Source organism: Euprymna scolopes, chromosome 4 (genome assembly GCF_053919585.1).
Source record: "Euprymna scolopes isolate OS-2025 chromosome 4, ASM5391958v1, whole genome shotgun sequence".
Classification (NCBI taxonomy): Eukaryota; Metazoa; Mollusca; class Cephalopoda; order Sepiida; family Sepiolidae; genus Euprymna; species Euprymna scolopes.
In genome coordinates this window covers 28,448,382-28,475,232 of record NC_136485.1, presented here as the reverse complement: position 1 = coordinate 28,475,232, position 26,851 = coordinate 28,448,382, and the positions used below count along the sequence as shown (strand labels likewise).

The following is a 26,851-nucleotide window of genomic DNA, read 5'->3' as shown; positions in this document are numbered from 1 at the left end:
ATTTTTCGAACATTCATTCTTTGTCAATTCATACATACCTACAAACAGTTTACGAACATTCATTCCTTGTCAATTCACACATACCTACAAACATTTTACGAACATTCTTTCCTTGTCAATTCATACATACCTACAAACATTTTGCGAACATTCATCTCCTTTGTTAAATCACATTCCATCCTACGAACACTTTGCCTCTCCTAATACAAATTGTTGGTAGTAAATAAAGTCGGTTCTCAACCTTCAATATTCGTCTGTCTTTAATTATATGGAGTCAGAATCTACACGCTTCCAATGCTGTTCATTTCATGTATTCTTTGTTGTGGCCTCTATGGCATCCTTTCCCACCCCTAATTCCCTCTTTTATAAAATAATGAGGCCATAAGAGACTAGCAGCGTTTAAGTTTATGAGATGATTGTATAGGATCAGGGGGGAATGTAGTTTGATGTAATTTGCATATCAACAAGGCTACACACTGGAATGAAGGAATATAAGGCCAGCAGTCAAGATGGCAGCAGTGGAGTTCAGGAGGACAGGACTGAACGGGACAGAAGCAAGAATGTTCAAATGCTGACAAGAATCCATTTTTTTGTAATTAAATTGCAAATACAACCGAATTTCATTTTAAATTCCTCATTTAAAAATTACGACTTTTTAATACATACAAGTCGACCAAATTGCATTTTAAGTTCTTTTAAAAGTGACGATTTTTTCCCAAAAACCAAAAACAAAAAAATCTGACTCACTTCATCGTCGTCATATCTTCCTTTCTTTGACCACAACTTGTTTAAGTTTTCCCTTTCTTCATTGATTACTGTACATACAATAACCCTTATCCCCGAATGACTTCTGGGCCTTGATAAGTGGTGACCTCCATGTAAAAAAAATAAAACAAAAAAAAACTGAAATACATATTTCAGTTACATGAATTATAAGTAACTTTTCAAAAACAGTCTATCTTGCCAATAGTTTTGTATAACATTCCAATAAAAAAATTTTTTTCAAATAAATGATTTCTCAGAACATTCATTGCAGTGTTATAACTTTATCCATACCTTTATCCTAACTTAATCCAAATTGTTAACGACTAGGACTAAGGATTAGTCGTAAAAAAGTTGTTAAATGAAAAATGTAGAATCATTTTACGTTAATTTTATATACGAAACTGATCGTCCACTCTAAATTCTAAATAGACACCTAAAAAAATATATACTTATTTTTGGAGAGGAAGGGATGATTCAGTGGAGGGTGTTTATCTACAAATGTACCAAAACAGCATCTTGATTTTTTTTTTTTTTTTTTTTTTTTAAATTTAAGAAAATAAAATAGCACTAGTAATAGGTGATACAAAAAAGAATAAATTAACTGGAATCAAATTGCATCATTCAAGAACGTTCAAAAGTCTCCTTTTTTTCTTTTTTTAAGGCGGTACATATAACATTTTACACCGGTAAGTTTGCTAATCTAATTTATCTCCCTTTAATAAAAGAAGTTTATTTTATTTTCAGTTTTATTATTTGATTTTTTTTCTGAACTATTTTATGATGTTCCAGGAAAAACAAGGGAAATTGTTGTCGTTAATTCGATTTTAAACATGTCTTGCCTTAACCCATCTTTTACTGAAGTTCAAGTCCAAGAATTTTATAAAATAATCACGAAATTATCGGAGCAAACAATATTTGATTTGGTGGATTCTGTTACGAAGAAAACAATCAAAGCATCTTCCGCCGAAGGTTTGATATATATTTTTTCGAAATAAAAACATTATGTTCAAATGTAGCATAGATATCGTTGAAATATCTGTCGCATTTTCATTGTATATTTGCATAAGTTTGAGTTAAATTTAACTGTACAAGTCGTCGCCTTCGTAAAGTATTTGTTTACTGTACAAATATAAGAGATAAGCAAGATAAGTTACTTTTCTGCCAAAAAAAAAGTAAAGTATTTGTTTACTGTACAAATAAAAACAAATAATTTAGTTGAATTTAATCCTTTCTTATTTAGAACTAGTCTGGGTGCCCGGGTGTTTAGAGGTGTGTGTTGAGCAAAAAATAAAAAGCGGTAGGGCGGACGTACACGAGTGAGGCCCCCATGGCGAAATACATATCGGCTCCGAAGGGAGCATGGATTATTTTGTTATATATTTGCTGGAGATTATAGTTATATGTAATTATTAACAGGAAAATTAATGCAAGTCCAGATTAGCACTTGTGGCGATAAATCACTAAAATACATCAGTAGGAGAAATGAAATGGTCTCATGCTGAAGAGACCATGTAAAGTGAAAAAATATTAGATAATTTTGAAACATTTTTAAAGCTTGTTCATGAAAAATATGGTAATTAAAAAAAAAGGTAAATTTATACAAACACCGTGACAGCGAATTAACCCTAACCCTAACCCTAAACCCTAACCCTAAACCTAACCCTAACGCTGTCACGGTGTTTGTATAATAATACCAAAAAAAAATTCCCAGAACTCCTCTTTTGTCTCCCAATTTTTCGTCTACTAAAATTTTAATCACATGATTACGGTGTAGCGTCAATAAAATAAACCATTCATTCAAGTGCCGATTGTTATGGATTTAGCTGAATTGAATACGATATTAAAAATTACGGGTTTGTACTGTACACATAGATTCGAAAAAGTTGTCAAAAAACAAATATATAACAAATAAATGTTATCAAAGGCAAGATAAGTTACTTTTCTGCCAAACTGGATATATTTTTTGTGTTTTAATGTAACATGTTTATTCAGCTCGAAAAACATACAGTGTTTACCGATGTATGTATTGGAAAATTCAAGATGGCGTCTCACACCCTCTTTAACATCGTAAGTATGGAAAAAGGTGTTATCAATAAAAAAACTATACAAAATACTATTAAAAACCCGCCGAATATATGTCAACCTATGTGACGGTAACATATATTGAGCGAGTTTTTAACAGTATTTTATCCGGTTTTTTATTTATAACATCTTTTCCCACACTTACCGTGTTAAAGAGAGAATAAGACGCCATCTTGAATTTTCCAATACATCGGTAAACACTGTATGGTTTTCGAGCTGAATAAATATTTTACATTGAATAAAAACACGAAAAATGTATCCAGTTTGGTAGAAAAGTAACTTATCTTGCCTTTGATAACATTTATTTGTTATATATTTGTTTTTTGACAACTTTTTCGAATCTATGTGTACAGTAATACAAACCCCCTTATTATTTAAAAAGCCATTCTTAACATGGGGAGGGGAGGGTGTTTTGTACCTATTCTGTACTTTAACCTTACAATTGAATAAAAAAAAAACATAAAATTTTAATTAAACTTGGAAATACGATTTAAAAAAATAGCGCGGATCAGTAAGTTAAAGTGCACTAGCAGTAGCCCCTCAAAAAGATATGGTAAAACTTGAAAATATATATATATATATATATATATATATATATATATATATATATATATATATATATATATGGCGATTAAGCTACAGTGAATATTCCGCTCTAGGATTCTTCAGGCTTTTGCAAACATTTTTTTAAAGCTGAAAAGATCAAATAATTAAAAAATAGTAATTTATATATATATATATATATATATATATATATATATATATTATATATATATATATAAAATCCTGTTATTTATTTTACTTACCTCAAAGTTGTAAATAAAATTGGACATCAATTCAATGTTTAAAAAAAACAAAACAAAAGAAAACCACAACACTTTCTGGATAATTCTTTTTCTTGGTAATATAATTATTCGAATTACAACAAAAACAACAACAACAAAAAATCTAAAAAATAATTATTTTTAAAAAGCTTTAAATTATATTAAATTCGAATATTACGCGATATGAAGTTTAAATGGATTTTTTTTAATAACAGGTTTCCAGTAATAAAAAATATATTTATATAAAAGAATATAAGACTATTGAGATAATAAAAATTGTAAATCCAAAATCAACCTTAAAAAAATTCGTTTGGATTTTATTATTTAAATTGATAGAGGGTTTTCAAAAATGTACGGAGGCTTGTAAAGAACATTTTTAAATACATGTGTCAACAGAAGACGTTAAAATTTATTTTATGTTATTAACTCTAGTCTGTGTAGTTCGTTAATAAAAATGTATTTGTTTTACATTATTTTTTATCCATAGCAAAAAAAAGGTTACTCCATTAATAATTATAATACAAACGCTTCTCCATAGAAATTAACACAAACACACGAAATGATGACCTCACTATTAAAATGTGTACTACTGACGTTTTACACATCGCCGTGGAGGTACCTACTGTACTTTCACCTAACAATTTTAGGTAAATGTTACCTTACGCTACAACAGAAAACTGACCACTCTAATTTGTTTTTTTTAGGGGTATTCGAGGTCACTGACAATGAATCTGATAATCAAACCTGCCGCAAATTTACCATTTGCATGGTATGAACCCCTAGACTTTGGGACTATTTTGTGCCATTTCACTGCCTTTGGTAGTGTTTTTCTTACATGATACGTTCACGTGCGGTGTCTTATATTGTGTAGGAATCTTTAAGCGGTCATTTAAAGTAAAGTTTTTAAAAACAAATGTGTTTTATTTATTTATTTTTTTGTCTTACGTAGTTTTAATGCTTTTTAATTGATCTAAAGTTTTCACGAGCGGTTTGCAAAAACATAACCACCAAACATTTTTATGTTTTTTCGTTCTTTTTAGGGGGGGGGGTATTCCATTAACAGGTGCTTCTGCAGTTTAATTCAGTGTTTTTCCGTAAATAATGTGCCGACATTTACCATTTCACAAAAATTCTGTTTACATTGGAGAGGGGGCGGTGGTGGTGCTATAAATTAAAAAACCACATATTTTTTTTTTTTTTTTAACTTTCTTATTTGAAAAATTCCTACGCGATGTGATACGACACCCCACTACGCCCGTTCGCACGCGAACGTATTATGTAAGAAAAACACTACCGAAGGCGGTGAAATGACACAAAATAGTCCCAAGGTCTAGGGATTCATACCATGCAAATGGTAAATTTGCAGCGGGTTTGATTATCAGATTTGATGTCAGCGACCTCGAATACTCCTAAAACAACAAATTAGAGTGGTCAGTGTTCTGTTCTAGCGTAAGGTAACTTAATTTAAAGTGTTGTGTAATTATTTATAAAAAACATAAATAAAAAATAATGAGCCATGTAGGTAGAAAAGTAACTTTTATTAATAACTAGCGGGGGTACCCGGCGTTACCCGGGTGTTTGGAGGTGTGTGTGGTTTTGGGTAAATCAAAACTCCGGGTATTTGTGTCGGGGAGGGCGGAGTGGTTAAAATTTTTAAAAAAAAAGAAGTTTTGGTAGATAAGTATGAAGGATCGAACCCGAACCCTTGAGTCGAAGTTGGAAATTAAAGTGTGAAAAAAAAGTGCAACTTTAACCACTGGGCCACCACGAAATACTAACGGAAACACGTTTGAATTTATTTAATTATTTAGAATTCGCAGGTGCCCATTTTAAATTAATGACTTAATGAGGTCAATTTTGACTGCGGGGCAGTATTTTATTTACTGCGAGAGCGCTTTTTTTTTTTTTTTTCCTCCAAGATGTTGTGGGGGGAAACCAGCTCCCCATAAAAAGGGGATTGTCCAAATTGAATAGCAATTGTCTGATATAAGGAAAAACTTGTAGATTTCGGTGTGCTAAAAACGAATCTGCAAACCGTTTCCGTCGCAAAAAAAATAGCACCCACTTTCTGGCCACCTGAGATTTGGGGGGGGGGCATTTTTGTGTGTTTATTGGCTAAAAGGTTTTTGTTCGATTTCTTTTTCTGTTTTCATCTTTTAATAAAGACACAAGTGAAATTAAAAAATAAAGAAAAATCGGTATTATTTTACTTTAAGGCCCGTCTCAAGTTCGGATAGAACAAATATTTTTTTGTAGATTTCGGTGTGCTTTAAAAGAATATGATAACTGTTTCCATCGTAAATTTACCGTTTGTATGGTATTAACCCCTGAACTCTGGGACTATTTTCCATTTCACAACCTAGCCTTTGTTTATGCTATGCGCAAGCATAAACAAAGGCTGTTAAATGTGCACTCGCGTACCAAACGGCCTTGTCACAGTGTATTATTGGCAGAAATTTAAAATTAGATGAAAAACAAGTACTTTTCCAAATATTGAGTCATGTAATTTTATGTTATCAGTGATGGCCATTTTTGTACACACAAGCTTGCGAATATTTTAATTAACAGTTATAGTTAAGTTTCCCACTTCTTTATTTACGAGGTGTTACGTATAACCAAAACCCCAACATTGCCCTCTCTAGCCCTCTCCCCTTTCTATATCTCTTCTATAAAAAGAGGAGGACTTCTCATTGTAAGATGGCCGCTCAATAAAGCTGTGATTACACTTAGTTCTGTGTTGTCTTCATTCTGATGCTAATCCATGAATGTAACATGGGGGCAGCACATTTACGGAATCCGTAACATTCAAAAATGAATGACAAATCGTTAAATAACGTGTAAGCAGTATTCCTTTTGGTTTTAAATTCTGTTATGTTTTTATTTTATCGCTCAGTCGCTCCCATGTGGATATATTAATGGGGTGCCCTCAACACATGGTCCTTGCTGATCATTACAGTCTGTTATCTATATATTAATACGATAGTGTGTGTGTTATTTTGTGTCACGCTTATATTCGGGTCGTTTAATTGTTATGCACTTCCATTTCTTGTAATAAATAATTTTACAAAGAATTCTTCATAAGTTTTGGTTTCAGGTTCGATTATAGCTGATGGCACTTAAGTCATTTAATTTTTTTATAAATAATTTTACTAAGAATTCTTCGTAATGCTGAGTAAATTCAATTGAATTGAATCAATTTGTGTAATTTTTGGAATGTGATACTTTCTTTTCGTCATGAGTAGGTCCAAGATTTTTATTGATTTTTGTTTTTATATCAGTAGAATTTAAGACAGGAATCAATTCATGTTCTGTTTTAATAAATTTGTCTGTTTGAATTTTATTTATTTGTTTTTTAATTTAATTTATTTTTTTATCTTATTTTTTTTTCATAAATTGCTGCAGGTGCTTCCAGAATAGGCTGTGTGGAGATATCGGCTCCCTGGTTTAACTCCACTAAATATTGATACTATTATTTATTTTTTTCCATTTTCAGCTATATTATGTTTATAAAGCGGAGAACAAAAACCATGTTTCTCTACAAAACACCATGAATAAGTATTTGAAGATATAAAGAACTTGAATCATAAATTTCCCAATAAAAGTTGATATGTTTTAAAACAAAACAACCAAACCAAACATCATGAATAAATATTTGAAGAATAAAAACTTTTTTTTTCCACAATTACTTGATTCAGCATAAATAATCAGAAAATGGTTGGTATACCATAAAACAAAACAACCAAATCATAAATTGCTAAATTTGAAATCTCAAGTTGCACCAAGGGAGTTAACTTCTACCAAGCAAAACCAGTATCTTTGTGAGTATTGCCTCTCATAGCCTTTTGTAATTAACTAGCAGGACCTGTTAACTGGTGTTGCCCGGTGGAAGCATGATCCCTCCTCATAAAAAATTAAACCACGGTTGTTGTTAGTGGCCAATCCCCAACATTTTAATGTTAAGAATGGTTTTCAGTATAGACACCTCTAACCTCCTCATGTTAGCATTGTATGGAATAGATACGACCAACCTTGTCATCGTAAGACCAGCTTTCGGAATAGACTCCTCATTTTATGAAGGGGGGGGGGGCTGTCCAAGTATTTGCTCCAAGTTCAACCTTGATATATGTTGTCAGCATACCAACCCACAAAGACTATAAACAAAAAAAAATTGAGGGTGGATGGCAATGTTGTGTGGCGAGAAGTACACTTTTTTTTATCACGCGTGTATAGAACATTGAATTACAGTGGGTAATGCATGTCATCATATCTCGAAAACTACTTGTCTCCACCAAAGTTAAAATAGATTGTCTTATTCAGCATAATCTAAAACCTATAGATGTTGTCAGTTTAAAGGAAATAGTGCAGTTGGTGATTAGGGTAAAAAAGTACCTAAAAAAAAAAGTTAGTGTTTGAGTAGTGGAAAATGAGTCCTTAAACGAAAACTAAACAGAAAACAACTATAGTAGAAAAAAAAAGCAAAAGCTAACATATAACAAATAAGTATATCCGTAGGCAATGTAATGAAGGGGAAATTTGTACTTTAGCGGTGTGTTGACAGACAAAATAATTTTAAAAGAGGAAAATGGGTTTAAATGTAGTCAAGTACAAACTGAATGAAACTGATAAGTTATCTGGACGTAATTCAGGCTTAGAGTGTGAAAATGTGTTTTATATACAAAGAAATAGTTTTTATGATTTCGAAAGTGAAAAATAATTTTTTTTTATTTTGCCTAATTACCCAATATAGACTCGGTGCCACATTAATTTAGGGGACTATTACAACTCTCTTTTATTGAGAGATTCGGCAAACGTTTATGAAAATGCCCCTCCCCCTGTAAATTCCACAATTTACATTTTTTTTTTTTTTCATGTTGATCTCGTCCATAACAAACTTAACTTTCAGACAAGAAAAAAGTAAAATTGTAAAAGAAAAAAAAATTTTATGACTTTTATCATCAGGGATTAGTTTTCAATTATAATGTTCTACTGAATTGAACACATACTTTGTGACCATCAGCGAGAAAAATATTGTCACAATATTTTTCTCGATGATGGTAACAAAGTATGTGTTCAGTTTAGTGGAATGTGAATGTGTAAATGTTAATCCAGATAATGCGTAATGGCATGTTTAAGTTTTTACTTAATGTTATAATCAATTTTTGTAAACATCAGTCTGTAAAAATAAAGGATAAATTATTAAAAAAGATTTTTTTTTTTTTTACACAGTGATCACCACTTATCAAGGCCCGGAAGCCACTCAGGGATAAGGGTTATTGCAAGTACATTACGTTAGTGTGGAGATTTGATGAAATGTTTATTTAAGGGGGCGGTTCATTAGGAATTTGTTACCATTGGACTTGAAGACATCCAAGTTGTAGTCCGGTGGGAAGCAGGCAGACGGAACAGAGTTCCACAGGCGTGCACTTCTAAGAAAGAAGCTTTGTTCATGGAATCCGCATTTTGATTTAGGCACAGATATAGAGTGGGGGAAATTTATCACAGTGGATTCAGCTAGATGGGTGTTTTTCGTGAAAGATTGGCGAGGGGGGACCAGAGATTGGAGTTCAGTAGAGGTAGGGAGTACTGGGTCGAAAAAAGGTCACATCTTCAAAATCTGGTGGGGACCCCCTCAAATCAAAATATAAGGTGTATCTAGGTCAAAATCGAAAAAAAATTTGAAAAAAAAATTTTTTTCATCTGTTGGCGGCATTTTTTAGATCTGGGGCTGGTTTTTCAAGAAATATGTGTCCGAAATGTCAATATGAGTGATTTCAAGGCATAATTTTGCTTCTTGTGTATCTCCAATGCCCATTAATGGATATAAATAGTTTCAAATGACACAGGGTCGTGTATTTAAACAGGTTTTGTGGTATTCTTGGTCAATTTCGGTCAAAAAATGGCCAAAATTGGCCATAAATTGGCCGAAAAACAGGCAAAAATCACAAAAACCATCTTGGGTCACATAAATTATCCTCGTCCACCTTTATAAAGGTATATATTGCTGTAGATACCTAAAATAGACATTGGAGTACGATTATATACAGGTCTCAGATCTTTTTGGGCCTTTTTTGAAGAGAAATAGACCAAATTTTGACCCAAAATTGCCAAAAATAGGACGAAATTGCCAAAATCCTGTTCTCAGTCACTTAATCGATCCTTGTTCATTCCCAATGGATATGAATGACTTCAGACACACATATAAGGCAGAGAACCATGATTATTGACAGGTCTTGGGGTCTTTAAGGGCAATTTTAGGGGTGAATTTGGCCAAATTGGACCTAAAATTGCTGAAAATAGGCCGAAATCAACATAATCCTGTCCTTTTATGATTTCCAAGTGCTTAACAGACTTAACAAAAGTGACTCAGATATACACTACAAGCACTACAATATTCCATCAAACTTGGCTGCAATCTCTTTGTGGTTGTGCAGTGTGAATTGCATGTTTCGGTCTGAAAGAACATCCGAGTCTCCGTTGATTTCGCATTCGACAATTTGATCTGCATCGATAGTTTGCTTATCATCTGGGTTTGGGTACCTCCATTTTAAGTTCTTCCTTTCATAAACACGCTCCAAATGTTCAATTTCGTATTCCTGGTTGTCTAGGATTTTAGTACAGTACCCCAGAAACCATGTTGGCACCCCCTTTACTGTCCACAACACCACACACATCTGATTCACATTCAGGATTAAAGGTAACTCAACCATTTCCTCTGCAACTCGTGGAATGCAAGTGATGGCTTTTAGGGCATCATCATTAGTGGGCAGAGGAATTCTTGTGGATACTGGGCAACCATCCAGGAGTGCGCAAAGATTCATAAGCCGCTCTTCATGAGTGATTTTGTTGAGTTTGAATAGTTCAGGATTTGCAGTTACATCTGATTTGTGGGTGTCTCTGTAATATGCTAACTCAGTCATGACAATCTTCTCTTGTAATTCTGAATGATCTTTTAGCACCGACATCAATTCTTCAGAACTAACACACGGACCACGCCAACTTTTACAATTTATGAGCAATTTAGTAGTGTAATTGCTTGCGTTCATCGCTTTCTTTATCTTCTCTTCAACTTTTAGACGGAGAAGAGTCTTTTGTTCTTCATTCCATTCGTCTTCTCTTTTGTTCAAAAGTTTTGCAATTGCCGTCGAAATTTTTGATGCACCATCCAATGACACACTGTGCAAGACCATATCGTTTCTCAAGGATTTTGCTTTGAACTTGTTATTCCTACATTTCGAAACAATAGCACGATGATCGAATACTCCAAGTTCTCGTTCACACATAACATTGTTGCTCTCCAGGTCTTTTCGCTCTTCCACGGTCAACTTGTGTATTTGCGTGGCACGAATGTCATTGTACTGCTCAAATCCGTACTCTCTACCACATTGAAGTTTGATCGTTTTGGATGCATGTACACACATATCTTTCAAAAGTTTTATCTCCAACTCAGATGTCGGTTCCTCAATATCTATATGTCTGTATTGAACAGTGTACGCTTCCAAGGTGTCCAGTTTTCCAACTGAAAGATCCTCAAACAACTTTGGAAGAATTTTGCACAGATCATCCTGCGTTCCTACCTCAACAAGATTTAGGAGAGGTAATGAGACTTTGTACCTGAACAATGAAAGACAGTTCAACTGACTCAGTAGCAATTCACTATCCAGTAACATCCTCACGATCTCGACATGTTGGTTGCTGAGATGAGTCTCGTCAAGAACCATACGAATGTAAGGCAATGTATCGAGGATCGAGGAGCACGAATATCCCAGTTTAGTAAAACGTCTTTCTCTGTAAAGAGATAGATGTTTAACTTTCTCCTCCCGCTCCACTGCTGCAACACTACTCATTCTACCGGCTGACTCTTCAATACAATCCTGAAAGAGAAATATAACTGTGTCAGGATATTCAAAATGGACCCAAATAAAAATATGAATGGACCCAAGGAGAAGGAGATTTCAACTGTGTGCTATGATTATGATAAAAATAACATAGCAAGGAGACTCTACATTTCAGAGTCTCATTTTGAACTGACCAAATAAACAAAACAACTCCTTTCTCAGATAACACTACTAGTACTAGTCCCCAAGCCCCTTGGAAAACTAGTTAAATAACACTTACAATTTTTGTATGAAGCTTTGTAAGAAACATTCTTATGTAAAATTTACCAGATTTGGAACACTGGATGATTAAGGGTATTTCTTTCCGCAAAATGAATGACATCTAGGGTGTAAATCACCGTGAAAATTGTGCTAAAATCCCGATTTTGTACTAAAAAATGACTTTTATATGCTAAAATAAAACTCAATTTAGCTATACATTGTGTCATTCCTATCCTAATTCATTGACCAAGTCAAAAGAAGTGAAAATACCTAAGTTTCAACTGCTATTTCTTATCCCTTCTTTTGCAAAGATGGGTAAATGGGCGTTTTTGGGCCTCCGGAGCCTAAAAATCTAAAAAATGGCGCCAACAGATGAATTTTGATTTTTTTTTCAAAATTTTTTCGATTCTTACCTAGGTTTAGTGCATATTTTGATCTGAGGGGGTCTCCACCAAAATCTGAAGACCCGACCCAGTACTCCCTACCTCTAAGTTCAGATGAGCACCTGCCATGGAAATAACGATAAAACAAGGATAGGCCCGCAACGTCTCTTCTGTGGGAGAGAGGTTGCAGGGTAGAGAAAAGGGCATCCCCCACTAAGCCACAAAGTCTATTTTGTACTCTGTCAAGGCAGGATAGGCTGTTTTTTGCAGCTCCTGCCCAGATATGGCAACAGTATTCCATCCTTGAACGTACCTGGCTTTTATATAGATAGAGAATTGCATCAGTAGTGAGATATCTTCTGGAGCGGTAGAAGGATCCCACCATCTTTCCAGCGACATTGGCAACAGACTTGATGTACGTGTTCCATTTCAGATCAGGAGTAAAGGTCAAACCAGAAGCATCGGTTAATTTCAGACACCAAGATCAGATATGATCTAAAGAAAACTGTGAGTTCATTTTTTTTAATGTAACAATGTGTAAATAATGTTAATCCAAATTCTGTGCAATGGCATCTTAATCTTTTATGATATTAATATAGTATTAATGCTGGAGTCCCTCAAGGGTCTATCCTAGGCCCAACTCTCTTGCTGATCTACATCAATTATCTCCCAAAACACATATTTAAATCATTCGTTGACATCTATGCTGATGACACGACCATCTATGGCAACACATCTAAGGCCGTAAATGACAAAGTTCTCTCTGATTCTCTCTCCTCAGATCTTGAGCACACAGTACAGTGTGGTAAGAGGTGGCTGGTTACTTTTAATGCATCTAAAACCAAGCTTCTAGCTTTACATAATCAACGCTTTGATCCCCATCTGGCATCAGTTGAAATGGATGTCTCGCGTCTAGGGGAGGCTCCGTGTTTTGATAAGCTTCTGGGCTTGACCTTTACTCCTGATCTTAAATGGAACACGTACATCAAGTCAGTTGCCATGGTCGCTGGAAAAATGGTAGGATCCTTCTACCGCTCCAGAAGATATCTCATTGCTGATGCAATTCTCTATCTATATAAAAGTCACGTATGTTCAAGGATGGAGTACTGCTGCCACATCTGGGCAGGAGCTGCTAAAAACAACCTATCCTGCCTTGACAGAGTACAAAATAGACTTTGTGGTTTAGTGGGGGATGCCCTTTTCTCTTCCTTGCAACTTCTCTCCCACAGAAGAGACATTGTGAGCCTGTCTTTTTTTTATCATTACTTCCATGGCAAGTGCTCGTCTGAACTCCAATCTCTGGTTTCCCCTCGCCAATCTTTCACAATAAACACCCATCTAGCTGAAAGCACTGTCAAAAATTTTCCCCACTCTTTAACTGTGCCAAAAAAAAAAAATGTAGATTCCATGAACAAAGCTTCTTTCTTAGAAGTGCACGCCAGTGGAACTCTGTTCCGTCTGCCTGTTTCCCACCTGACTACAATCTGGATGTCTTCAAGTCCAACATAAACAAATTCCTGATGAATCCCCCCCCTAAGTAAGACACTTTATCAAATCTCCAATACAAAGAATTACTACGATACTATCCATTTGATTACTGTACACGCAATAAGCCTTATCCCCAAGTGGCTTCCGGGCCTTGATAAGTGGTGACTTTCATGTAAACAAAAAAAAAGTAAATGTTATGGTTAATTTTTGTAAAAATCAGTCTGTAAAATAAAGGACAAGTCACGATAGTAAAGGATAAATGATTTAAAAAGAGATTAGTTCATTTTAGCATCAGTCAATTTAAGACACGGAAACCAGATATGATGTAAAGAAAGCTGTGACTTTTTTTTCTAATGTAACAATGTGTGCATAATGTTAATCCTAATAATGCGTAATGGCATGTGTAACTTGTAAGTAAATGTAAAAGTCAGTCTGTAAAATAAAGGAAAAACAATGATAGTAACATATGATTTAAAACAATGCATGGCGATTGATCAGCCATATTGATTAAGGGCTGTAGTGTCCGTTTTTCGTATGTTTGTGTACAATCTGGAATAGAATTTCATGGTCGCAGTCCATGAGAATAGGCGGAATGTTATTGGGGAGAAATCATTATTTTCGAATAGTGAAGTGCAATGGTAGTTGTAGGTGCCTGAGTGTTTAATCCAGTTAATAAGGGTGTGAGGTCAATATAGTTATAATGGTAATATATTTACTAAGTCCTTACTGGAAGAATGGGAGGACATTTCAGGTGGAGGAGAAAATATAAACTACTTTGTCTATAGATCTTGGCAATTGTGATGATGTCGCTCATAGGAAGTAAGATAGGATTTTATTATAACAAATAAATCTGTCTGTAGCGGCGTTCAAAAGTTGTATATATATATATATATATATATATATATATATATATATATATGTGTATTAGTGTTGGGACGATTAATTGGAATTGGAAAAATCGATTTGGAGGTATCGGAATCAAAAAAATTGACGCCTATTTTCCGTTGCCAAATGATCCTTTTAATTGTCTTTTTTATTTGATTTTATTTAAAGTAAAATCTTCCATTGCTAGTAATAATGATAAAATAATAAATATTTATTGATTTTAAAATACCACTAAAGCTAAAATCTATAGATCATCCTCCACAAGTGTAATTTTACGTTTAGGAAAATATCTACACATTTAACGTGTTTTTTTTTACAGAAATCAGGAAAAATAACACCTCTACAGTTAAATATTTAGAGATTTATAAGGAATCGGAATCGGGTAATTGTATCGGAATCAGGAAAAATATTGGAATCATCCCATCACTAATATATATATATATATATATATATATGCATAAGATAAGGATGACGAAATAATTTTAAAAAAATGCGAGTAATCTACCCATATGGTTTGATATTGAAGTTAAAAAAAAAAAATAACCTACAAGTTTCTGAAAATGTAGGTTAATTATATCCAGCTTTGCCTCACTACAGTATTAGAGATAGAATGTTAATAGAAATAATAGAGAATCAGCTATTTCATGCGGGGACTTTTTTAGTAAAACTAAAGATATTATGATTAATCAAATTTCTGAGTCTTTCAATTCTATTAGAAAACTCCTTAATCAAACAAAAAAGGTTTAGCATGAAATAGCATCGAAAATATTATTACAACCGGATACGATATAGAGCAAAGACTATTTCATTCAATGGTACGATTATATTCCGGATATAATTGACACTAAATTATATAAGCCACCTGTGGAAGGTATAAAAAAGAAACCTAGAAATATTTGTGTAGTTTTGTATGAAAATAAAGGTTTTGATGATATAAATTTACCTAAAATATTAAATAAACAAAAAAAAACAACATAATTACTACCAAATGAGCTACAAACAAAAGATCAAAAACCAATAGTTTATAAACAAGGGTCAACCATACGTAATACGGTTTTCAATTATAAAATAACAGTAGAACATATAAATATAAATGATATTATAATATTCCAGAATGTGAATGCAATTCCTCTCCTTTCTGTAATAATGAGCTAAAACATGTAATTACAGGAAATCTAAAGATAGTAAATAATTCTAAATTAAGAAAACTCGTTAGTAAAGGTCTCAATTCTCTCTTGCTCGTCCGTCAAAGTCGACGATGACCAAGGTATCAATCAGTTCAGCGTTGGGGGGTCAGTGGGTCCTGAGATGACTGATGAGGCCAATCCGTGCTTGGCAGACTCTTCCACACTCTGGACACGTGAAGGTGGTATCGGCAGGCTGTGAATCGACAGCTCTCTCCTTCCTCCTCTTGCGCATCTGCTGGTCATGAGCCATGCGTTGATCCTCTGCCCTGTCGGCTCCCAGGCTGATGGCGCAGCGCCAGGCAAAACATTCCGCAGCACGACTCTCCCAAGACTGGGGGTTGATGTCAAAGTTAAAGGTCCCAATTATAGAGAGCCTAAATGCCTAAAGTACACTAAATGAGTTAAAGAAGTAACTAAAGCACTAGAAGGTTTATTATGCCTATGGTAAATAAATGTAAATAAGCACAGTCTACGTTTGATGCATCGAAAAATAATGTACTTGAATGCGTAAATGAAAAGGTTGAACATATAAAAAAAAAATTTAAACACCCTAAAAAAATAATCCTCTTAAAAATTCAGAAATACTGGAGGAACTTAAAATACTTCAAGACGTTTGTAATAGTTGCTATTGATAAAGCGACGAATAATATAGCTTTTATATGTAAAAATTATTATATACAACGTTTATTGTTAGAAGTAGGAATTATAGGTAATGTTTCGGATACCTATAAAGTAAATAATAATAATTTAGATAGCATTAATCTGAATGATAGTATTATTAGTGGAAAAGTAGGATTAAAATTAAAAGAAAAAAACAAAAAGCTTCCATGTATGTATTGGATATCTAAAGTACACAAATATCCAGTTAGCACTAGGTTTATTGTAGGTTCAAAGACATGCATTACTAAACCTTTAAGTAAAGCTATATCTAAAATATTTAAATTAACTATAAATCAAATAATTTCCACCAGAAAAGAAAATTCTATAGTAATATAAATCTATTTTGGGTGGTAAATAATTCACAACCAATAAAAGAAAAATGAGATAAAATAAACTCCAAAATAAAAGCAAAATCTTTAGCGACTTATGATTTTAATATGTTATATACTAAAATTCCACATGAAAAACTTATAAAAGAATTAAATGATACTGTAGATTTAGCTTTTGAAGGTGGCAAAGGTAAATATATAGACTTTTCAAACTCTAAAGCTTTCTGGTGTAAAAGTAAAAATAGCAAAACGAGTGTTTCTAAAGGTATTTTAAAAATACTTTTAAGTTATCTTATTAAAGAATGCTATTTTCAAATAGGGAATAAAATATTACCCCAAACGATAGGTATCCCAATGGGATTGGATCCTGCACCATTTTGAGCAAATCTGTATTTACATAGACTCGAGTATATATATATATATATATATATATATATATATATATATATATGTCATCACAAATAAAAAATGATATATCCAAAACATAATTTTCATGGGTGTAGGAGATTTATAGATGGCCTTATATGTATAAACGATAACAATGAATTCAAAACAAATATACATTTTAAATATCCAAAGGAGTTAGAATTGAATTATGAACATAGAGGACAACAGGCTACATTTCTGGATTTAGATATAAAAATTGAGGATGTGATTTTTCTTTATAAAATATTTGATAATAGAAACTCTTTCCCCTTTCAAATAGTTTGTATGCTGCATAAAGATAGTACCTGCCCTGTTTTTATGTTTTATGGAACCATTATGTCAGAGTTTTTGAGAATAGCTTGCGTGACTTTAAAATTAATAGATTTTATACCACCAGTTTCTATCTTAGTAATAAGGATGATAAAACAAGGTGAGGATAAAACTAAAATGTTTAAACAGTTAAATAAAGCATTTGTTCGTTATCCTGATGCTTTTGAATCGTATAAAATTAACCAGAATATATTAATAAAGGAAATCAAAACTATAATAGTAATGTATAAAATTTATTATATGAAAAAAAAAATGTATATATTTATAAATATTTTTAACCTTTATGTATTTTTAATTTTCAATAAATAAGAATGTAAATATACAAAATACTAATCATAGTGGGGGTGATAAGTAGTTAAATGGATTAATCCTAATCTTATAAATACAAGACTGGTAAATTAAAAAATATATCTATTTTGAATTTGGAAACAGATGAATCTCACAGGTAAGGAATTCATTTTTATAACATGAATAGGTTAGTCAAATTAATTAAGAATAGGAAACTAGATCTAATATTTGTTACATGTCTTCTTAAGATTAAAGGAGGTGGTGTTTGATCAATACTGCTGGGGAGCCATAATTTAATATACTGTTTTTTTTTTTAAATCCCCGAAAGTGTTTCATGGTAAATAACTGATGATCCCTTAAATTACAATTAATACTATAGTGAATTTGAGAGAGCAAGTTGAGGCAGTGATAGCAGATTGTTCAATGACTTACTGACTAAATAGTTTTCTAACGAATGATAAAAAATAAAAATTAATTTTTTTTTGTATAGTTATAAAGGTTAAAAAAACTTCCAAGACTATATATATATATATATATATATATGTATAATCATCTGTAGAAATAAATGGTGATGTATAGTGATTAGTAGTAAGATTGTACATCTAAAAAAACAAAATTAAATCTCCCATGATTCATATTAGAATTGTCTGCAAGGATCCATAGTATAATGATTAAAGCGTTGTATAGCGGGGGATGATATATGGAGGAAGAATTATGCTTCATACCTTTCTGTCCGGAGATCCTTTGTGTTCCTGCTGCTGGGCGCTGTGTGTGTGATGAATGTCCACCATACTGATACAATAAGACGATGTAGACATACCTAACTTTTCTTCTTTGTGAAACACAGGACGACTTTAAATTTTATAAATATAAATTTATTTCAGATGTCTCAGTGTTTCAGTAATCTGCTACGTCTGCCTGTTGTGTGTGTCTAGCCCTGCTTCCTGGCCTTTTTAGAGCACATCCGCACAGCTTAGTGACGAACCCCAAACTCTCTGTTCTAATCATTTTGACCTGTCAGTTTCGGCGACATAACCAATTAAAGGACACGTCTCCTTAACGTGACCTCCGGTCAACTATCTAAATGTGGCGTTATCAATGTTATTTATCAATTATTGTTTTGGATTTCTCAATTCTTATGTTTATAGCTGAGTACCGCTAAATTTATAAACATGTCACTTAACTATTTACATAATTAACTTTGAGCTACACTTATTTGACCAAAACAATGTTTCTAGCAAGGTCACTGGTGTTATCCACTTATCACTAGATAGATAGATCAATAATAGCTTATTAACCTTGCTATTATCTAAAAAAAGTACTATTCTGGAGGTTGAAGGTTCAATCCTTAAAAAAACAATTGCAAATTACTTGTGGATTTCTATCTAGTCATGGCTGACAGAATGAGAGTATGCTACCCTCATGAATTAAATAAAGTAAAGGGTTCCATTCAAAATTCCATCCAGATTTCCAAGTTGGACAATTAAAAAAAGGTTGGAGGTTAAATCAATGGAAACGTGAAAATAAAACCCAAGATGAGAACATCGGAATAATCTGAAGAATCCAATGTTTTGCATGGTTTTCTGAAAAGATTCTAAAAAATGAAGTTTGACTTTCATTTCTAAAATAATTTTTATTTTATTTATTCAGAAGCTTTCAAAGCCATCATCTCCTTTTCCGAGTCTCCAGAACAACTCCTACATCGGCAGAGGATCTCGCGAACCCTGTTAATAGAATATGCATTTAATGTAAATATCATTATTTCTGCTTCGGCTACGAAGAAAGAAATTGTTAGGAAAATCCTAGAACATTGGAATAAAGTAAGTATCATTGCGGAAAAGAATTATTTCATGCTTCTTACAAGTAAAGACAAGTTTTTGTGTTTTTGTTTGTGTTTGTTTATTTTCTTGTTAGATCACAGAATTATTTTATTTATTTATTTTACAGCATTGGTCTTTTCAAGGTTAGGCATTAATAGGCATTTTCTATCTTTGCAATAATCATTTTTTTGTTCATGTTAACTCCTTATATCAAGTGATGTTGTGCCTTGTCTGGAGCGATTTCCAAATAAATCAAAATTATGTAACAACTGCTGAACTAATTTATTTTGATTTTTATCTGATTTCAGTTGTTTACATAATTGTTTTAATGAAAAAAGTCAAAATCCAGTTTTAATAATTTTTACAAATTTAAATTTTTAAGTTAGATTTGAAAAAAAAAAAAAATGTTACTTAAAAAGATGTCTTGTGATTTTTCATATCAAATCGAAAAAAAAATCCAGAAATTTACAAAATCAAATTCTAATAATTCTCCAATAATATTTACCTACTGTTGAGTGAATATGACAATTACTTGCTCTATTCTTAGTTTTTTTATAAATTAATTTTAAAAAAAATTTATTGAAGGAGTTATGTACCCTGAAGTTTTAAATTGTCTACTTTATTTGATATATCATAATTGTATGATATATCAGGCTAATCTAACTTAGAGCAAGTTATTGTTTTTATGGAGTTAAAGTTTTTTTGCTTTTCTTTTCTAAATTACACAACTTACTTACAAAATAATTTCAAAATGCACAGAAATTTAAAATAAAAATAAATTTTTTTTACCCTTAACACCTCCAATCACACACACACTCTCGACGTAATAATAAAAATGAGATTCTATTTTCTTTTTTACGTCATACTCTGAAAAAAAAAAGCATGGAAACCTTTTAAAATGAAAAAAAAAATGTTTTAGATTTCAGAGTTGAAATGAACTTTCATCATCAGTTCAACATCAATATTTTAGAAATGGCCTTATTCTATAAGCTTACCTGTCTACCACAATTGTTATGTATCTACTAATCTAGGAGCTCTCATCTATGCTTTCAACATAGCCATACCATCAAAGCCTCTGGTTTTGCATGCATCTTTTTTCATTGATGTATTTGTATTGTCTTTTCATAATGTGACGTCCACTATGTATTAACATATTTTGGACCAGAGGTGAGCAATTAATTTTCACAATGATCCACATGAAATGTTTGGACAGTTATCAAAGACTGAGCTAAATATATTTAACTTGTTTCTGTCTAGTATATTCGTTTTTAATAAGAACTTTGAAATAATATGAAAATGTTGAAATTTAATATAAATTATAAATAATTATAATTATTATAAAAATTTTTATTGTAAAAAAATAAATATTACCAAAAAACACTTTTCAATATAAAACTAGCATTAAGTTCTTTGTACAAAAAACAAAATAAAAAAATTAGTTCCACTCTAACCCTAAGTTCTTAGTATAGTAATGCCCACTGACCATAAAAGCATTTTGGATATTTCAAGATAATTCTACTAAAATGGTCGTATTTCAAAAACCAAAGCATTTTAAAATACCACCATTTTGTTCCGAGATGAATATACTTTCGCATACTTACATAAATAATAATCTATATTTACATAAATAATAATCTATATGATATATTTGAAGAGTTTTTAGGAAAGAAATGATAAAAATGCGCACTATGAAACAAAAATTTTGTATCTTGTTTTACCCCTGCAGTGTTTAAAAGCTTGGTACCACACTTCCCTATGAAAAATTTCATCATGAAATCTGGAAAACAATCAGCAAAAAACATAAATCTCACTTATTGTTGAGGCACAAAATAAATTTGTCCATTTTTTGTTGTTTTCTTATGAATAAAACTTATTTATTTTCACATAATGCATTCGTTTTTTAAAACAGTAAATTCAACTTTGAAAATAATAACACGAAAATGTTGAAATATAAACCATTATTCAATAAATATAAACTAGCATTGAGTTCATTGTACAAAAAAAAATTAGTTCCACAATAACCTTAAATTGTTAATGACTACAAAAAATCTAAAATATCCTAATAGTTCTGGAAAAAAATAGCAATCATTTCATAAATACAAAAAATGGTTACCTATCCTGTCCTTTTAAAACTAGTAAAGTCAACTTTGAAAATAATAACATGAAAATGTTGAAATATAATACCATTATTCAATAAATATTAGCAAAAACACATTTCAATATAAACCTAGCATTGAGTTCATTGTACAAAAGAGTTGTCAATCTAATATATCCCACTTTATCAATTAAGCTCCAGCCCCTGTCCCATCACTGCAATGTTGCATCTCTGCCTGTTTTACAAATATTTTAATGGAATGTGTTCTGATGAACTTATTGCACTTGTACCCCCTCGACATACCCGATTAGCAATAAGATCTCACCTATTCACTGTTGAGGTCTCTAAATGTCAGAAAGCTTTCTATTCTAATAATTTCTTCCCTCGAACTGCTAGACTTTGTAATTCCCTTCCTGCTACCTGCTTCCCTGGCTGTACTGATATGCAGAAGTTTAAATGTAGTATAAAGCAACATCTTGTTAATTTTTCCTAGAAATGGTCCCAAATAGTAACCCCTTATGTCTAAGTGGTGGTGTGGCTTGTTAGGCATCAATGTGAGTAAAAAATACAACTATTAGTTCCACACTAAATCATTAATGAGAACACAAAAATCTCAAATATCCTAATAGTTCTGGAAAAAACAAGGCCGATGGCCATTAGTCGCATGCTCTCGTGTAATGAATGAATGCATGAATGTAGGATTGACATGAAACTCTTAAAGATAAACTAAAATGACCGAAAAATGGGCTGAAATGACTTAAATAAATAAGAAGTAAATGACTTAGAATGACTTTAATGAACTTGAGGATGAATTGAATGACCTTAAGAATGACTTGAATGCTTAAAAAATAACTGAAATCCTTCAAAAACAACTTGAATGGTCTGGAGAATGACTTGAATGGCTTTGAGACTGACTGGTTGTAAAGTGAGTGATCATTTTACATTAAATTAATACAGAAAAGTGATCTCCCACTTTATATCACAATAAGTACAGCATGTAGTAAGAAAAGATACTACACTTTGATCTTGGCCAAAAGGCCAAGAAAAGGGTATTTATTTGCTCCCCCACCGAGCAAATTAGGCACAAGGCCGATTTTTAATGTGAGGAGTGAAGGGGAAATGGGGACCAACTCCCCGGGAAGTAGGGGAGCTGAATAGGGTTGCCCCTACATTGACCAAGGTCTTATATGTGGGGCTGCCCCCACATATGGTCTTTGCTTGCAGTATCTGCCAGAACAGATACTGCACTTTGATTTTGGCCAAAAGGCCAGAAAAAGCTAAGAACAGCATCTATTAACAACAGACCTTTGATCTTAACCAAAAAGGTCAAGCACAGAAGTGTTACGGACAGACTGACTGACCGACGGAGTGACTTATAGAGTCACTTGCACGCGACTAAAAATGAGTCATTTCATAAATACAAAAAAATGGTTCTCTGTCCAGTCTGATGTAAAATTAATATAGTAAAGTACTGAAACTAATTTGTGTGCAACAAGTGTAAGGCACTAGAGATGGATCAGAACTCAGATATGTAGAAAATATATGTGAATGGCGAGGTTATTGCAGTTGTTTAGAAATTTTGTTACATTGGTGATAGCATTGGGACACATTTTGGAGCAGGTAGATGCTAGTGTGATTACAAGTATCATTAGCAACTACGTTTTTGAATTTCTCAGTGTGAGTGACCAAATAATACAATTACAAATTACTTAGAACCTCTATCCATATATATGGCTGATGGAACGAGAGCATGCTACCCCTGTGAAGTAAATAAAGGATTCTATTTGAAATTCCCTCCATATTCCCAAGTTTGAGAGAAACATTTCTGAGTTCGATAAGATACAAGAAACGTGAAAATAACACTCAAGATGAGAACAGTGAAGAATCCAAATAATACGAAACACATCCTGTTAAAAGGCAAAACCTCATCTAAAATATGGCCAAAATATTTCAAGAGAATAAAACCTTAAAAAAATCTTTTAAAGGATAAAAACCATTGAAATATTTGAATTCCACACAGAAATCAAACCTTACCAAACAGAACATTTGCCCATAAAATAAATGCATACGCAAATCCTACAGAAAAAATAAATGCATATGCAAGTCCTAAAATGAAATATCCAGAAATAAAGCTATAAAACAAATGTGCAAGTAAGAAACCACTAAATATACAAGGCCAGATTCTTTAATAAAGTATTTCGCTAAAAAACAGGATATTTCAACATTTTAATTGGGAGGTGGAGGGGGGGCAGTATAACTGTGCACATATCCAGCATATAATATACCATAAAACGTGCAACAGTAAATCTTATTTTTCATTTGATATTTTTAATTTTTGGATTATTCTGATTATTGTTCTTATTTTGGCTGTTTTTCTCACAACCATTCACTTGATGTAACCTGACTTTTTTCAGGTATGTTTTATGAAACTCAGTAGTCTTTATGTCAAACTCTGGAATCTGTATGGAATTTCAAATGGAACCCTGTTCCAACCATGGGAATAGCTTGCTTTTGTTCTGTCAAGCATGACCGAGTAGAAGTCTTAAGTTACTTTTAACTGTTTTCTTAGTACTGCATATACTGAGGATTGAACCTTCAATCTCTAGAAGACTCTTATTAAGAAGAGATTATAACATAGCACTTGTATCCGTTGAACCACAGGTCCTTAAGACTTCTATTCCTTCATATTTGACAAAAAGGCAATTTACCCCCCGTGTATTAAATATCGACAAGACTCACCTTAAAAAAAAATGTTGGAAGTTGCATTAATCAAAACATTGTGAGAATAATATCTTAGATGAGAACAGTAATTCAAATAGTACAAATTATAGCAATCCTCATCTCAAAAGTTCAAAATTTTTTTTTTTTTATACTCTTGAGCTTTGGTCGAAGTATTTACTCTACTGAATGCCATTTTATTATATTTTTTCTTTTATTATTTTTGTTTTCCTGATAAACTTTTAATTGCTTTATGAAATGTTCTGTTTCAGCAGCAAAATTCCTGCAAGCTAATATTGCCATCTCAACAGAACACATCTATCAAAATTGAAGATTTGCCAGCTTTCGGCCAAACGTTTGCAACCTGGTTCTATAAAATGTTAAATGCCCACAATGAGCAAACAAAGTCCTCGGACGCTTTAGACTTTGGCCCGCAACATTTTTGGCCTGACTCGGTCCTTCAAGCAAATACAATGACGGATACAACTGTCATGGGAGCCGAAAGAATAGCAGAAAGACTTTTACAGTTTACACAAGAAGGTTTCTACTTTCATGCCAATATTCCTGATGGTGTGCACACAAAAAGTGAAAGTCATGGTTTAATCTGTGTTCTTGTACATGGTACTGTCCACAAGCAACAAATCTGCCTCGGACCTTTCGAGCAAGCGTTTACGCTTCTTCAAGATCCATTGCATGGTAATAACTGGAAAATCAAAAACATTTGGCTCAGTGTTAATGGTTCATCAAAAGCAAGGACTCTCGCAGTATAATGTCTGATTGAACCCTGAAAAGATGTCTATAAAGATTAAAATAAAAATTATCAAAGATTTTCAATTTTTATTATAAACATGGTCTTTTTTTCATTTAATGCATGGTAAATGTATAAAAGTTAATTTCTTCACTAAATCTTTGTTTTATTTTCTACAAACCTTTCATACCTGAGGGATTTTTAAAATTTATTTTTTTTTATATATCTATTTTTTATTTATCTATTTTGTTATTTATTTTTTATTTTTTTACTAATGGGGCATCATTTATCCAGAAACAGGGTGCATTCAATGATAAAAATTAAAGATATTGTCAGATGATGAACAGCAATAATTGGAGGCAGTGTGTTGAATTAGCAATACCAGACCATTTTTTTATCTATTTTGTTATTTATTTTTTATTTTTTTACTAATGGGGCATCATTTATCCAGAAACAGGGTGCATTCAATGATAAAAATTAAAGATATTGTCAGATGATGAACAGCAATAATTGGAGGCAGTGTGTTGAATTAGCAATACCAGACCATTTTTTTCTTTACATCCAAGAAACACAAATTAAGCATTATTGAAAAGAGCATAAAAAACAAAGAAATATGGTTCTTAGTTTTTTTAAAATTGGTCCATTAGAATTAGTTATGACCATTCAAAGTATCGGAAAATCCACGGTTCACAGGGCACTTTGTTTTAAGCTAGTCCTATTTAAAGACATAATAGCTTGTGATTGAAAATGATTGCATTGAATCTCTTCTTTTAAAAGCTGTATTTTCAGATTATTTTTAAGATATGAAATTTGGAACATATTACATCATGAAGGTTCAGATGTATATATGACCATCTCATTTGGTAACTTACAGACTAACATACATGTTTCATCTTAATGCCTTTAAATAGAAACATAAGAAAAACAGCTAAAAAAAATGAGGTGCTGGGGGTCTCCTTTTTTACTTGATTCCTTATGGTAGGAATAAGGTGAATTTTTTTTGGGGGGGGGCATTTATCATTTGGAACTAGTGGTAGCATGACTTTTTTACAATTTTTTTTTTTTTTAATATTGGACACTCACATTTCTGATATGTACAAGTTCTCCTAAACTATTAAACTGATCATTATGAAATCTTCAACACAATTATTACCTCCATGGGGTCCAAATGTGGCTTACATTTAGTTTAATTTCATACAAAGGAGATAAAAAAGAGGGTTGAATCCTTTCATGGTAAATTAGATACGCCCAATTTTGGGAGAATTTTGACAATAATTCATATATATTTCAGTTTCTTTGGGGCATTTTTAAGGGAACACAATATGAGCACAACCACCAAATTGAAACTTCAAATCTATCAGATGTCTATTGAATTTCATTGATAATCATTAGACATGAATGAAGCAAGATTTCTTGAATTTCCTTTTTTTTCCAAAATTCTTAAACTTAACCCTTAAATTTGACATGATTTCTAGAATCTAAATTCTGTAATGGATTATTCCTTCAACACCAACGTTTTCAAGTTATTTTTTTGCAAAATAATTCTTGATTAATTTTAGCAAACTGAAAAATCACATTCTATTGATACAACAATAAATAATAGTATTTTTGATGTGATTTAGAGATTAGGAAGATAATCTTTGCTCTGTTATTAATAGTTAAATAATTAAATTGTTTTTGCTACAATAAAAAGTATTCTCTTTTTTCTGAATGAGTCTAAATCATTT

General features: G+C 32.3%; 1 protein-coding gene and 1 pseudogene across 2 annotated transcripts; one reads left to right on the top strand and one right to left on the bottom strand.

The window, feature by feature from the left end:
- Nucleotides 1–1,459: 1,459 nt before the first annotated feature.
- On the top strand, nt 1,460–25,223 carry LOC145266973 (uncharacterized protein C3orf38 homolog). 2 transcript variants are annotated; one of them, XM_080122824.1, is made up of 3 exons: nt 1,460–1,734; nt 19,394–19,563; nt 24,652–25,223. In XM_080122824.1, the coding sequence occupies exons 1-3, from the start codon at nt 1,596–1,598 to the stop codon at nt 25,144–25,146; spliced, it is 804 nt and encodes a 267-aa protein (XP_079978950.1). In that variant the 5' UTR covers nt 1,460–1,595; the 3' UTR covers nt 25,147–25,223. The 2 variants fall into 2 exon arrangements, with proteins under 2 accessions (XP_079978950.1, XP_079978942.1); XM_080122816.1 differs by having other exon boundaries at nt 1,475–1,734; nt 24,649–25,223.
- Nucleotides 22,583–22,709, bottom strand: LOC145274199 (U2 spliceosomal RNA; annotated as a pseudogene).
- Nucleotides 25,224–26,851: the final 1,628 nt, after the last annotated feature.

Excerpts from the sequence above, each read along its gene's own strand:
- LOC145266973 (XM_080122816.1), top strand. The coding sequence starts at position 1,596 with ATGTCTTGCCTTAACCCATCTTTTACTGAAGTTCAAGTCCAAGAATTT. Across the intron at positions 1,735-19,393 it reads CAAAGCATCTTCCGCCGAAG|AAGCTTTCAAAGCCATCATC; the intron begins GTTTGATATATA and ends TTATTTATTCAG. Across the intron at positions 19,564-24,648 it reads TCCTAGAACATTGGAATAAA|CAGCAAAATTCCTGCAAGCT; the intron begins GTAAGTATCATT and ends GTTCTGTTTCAG.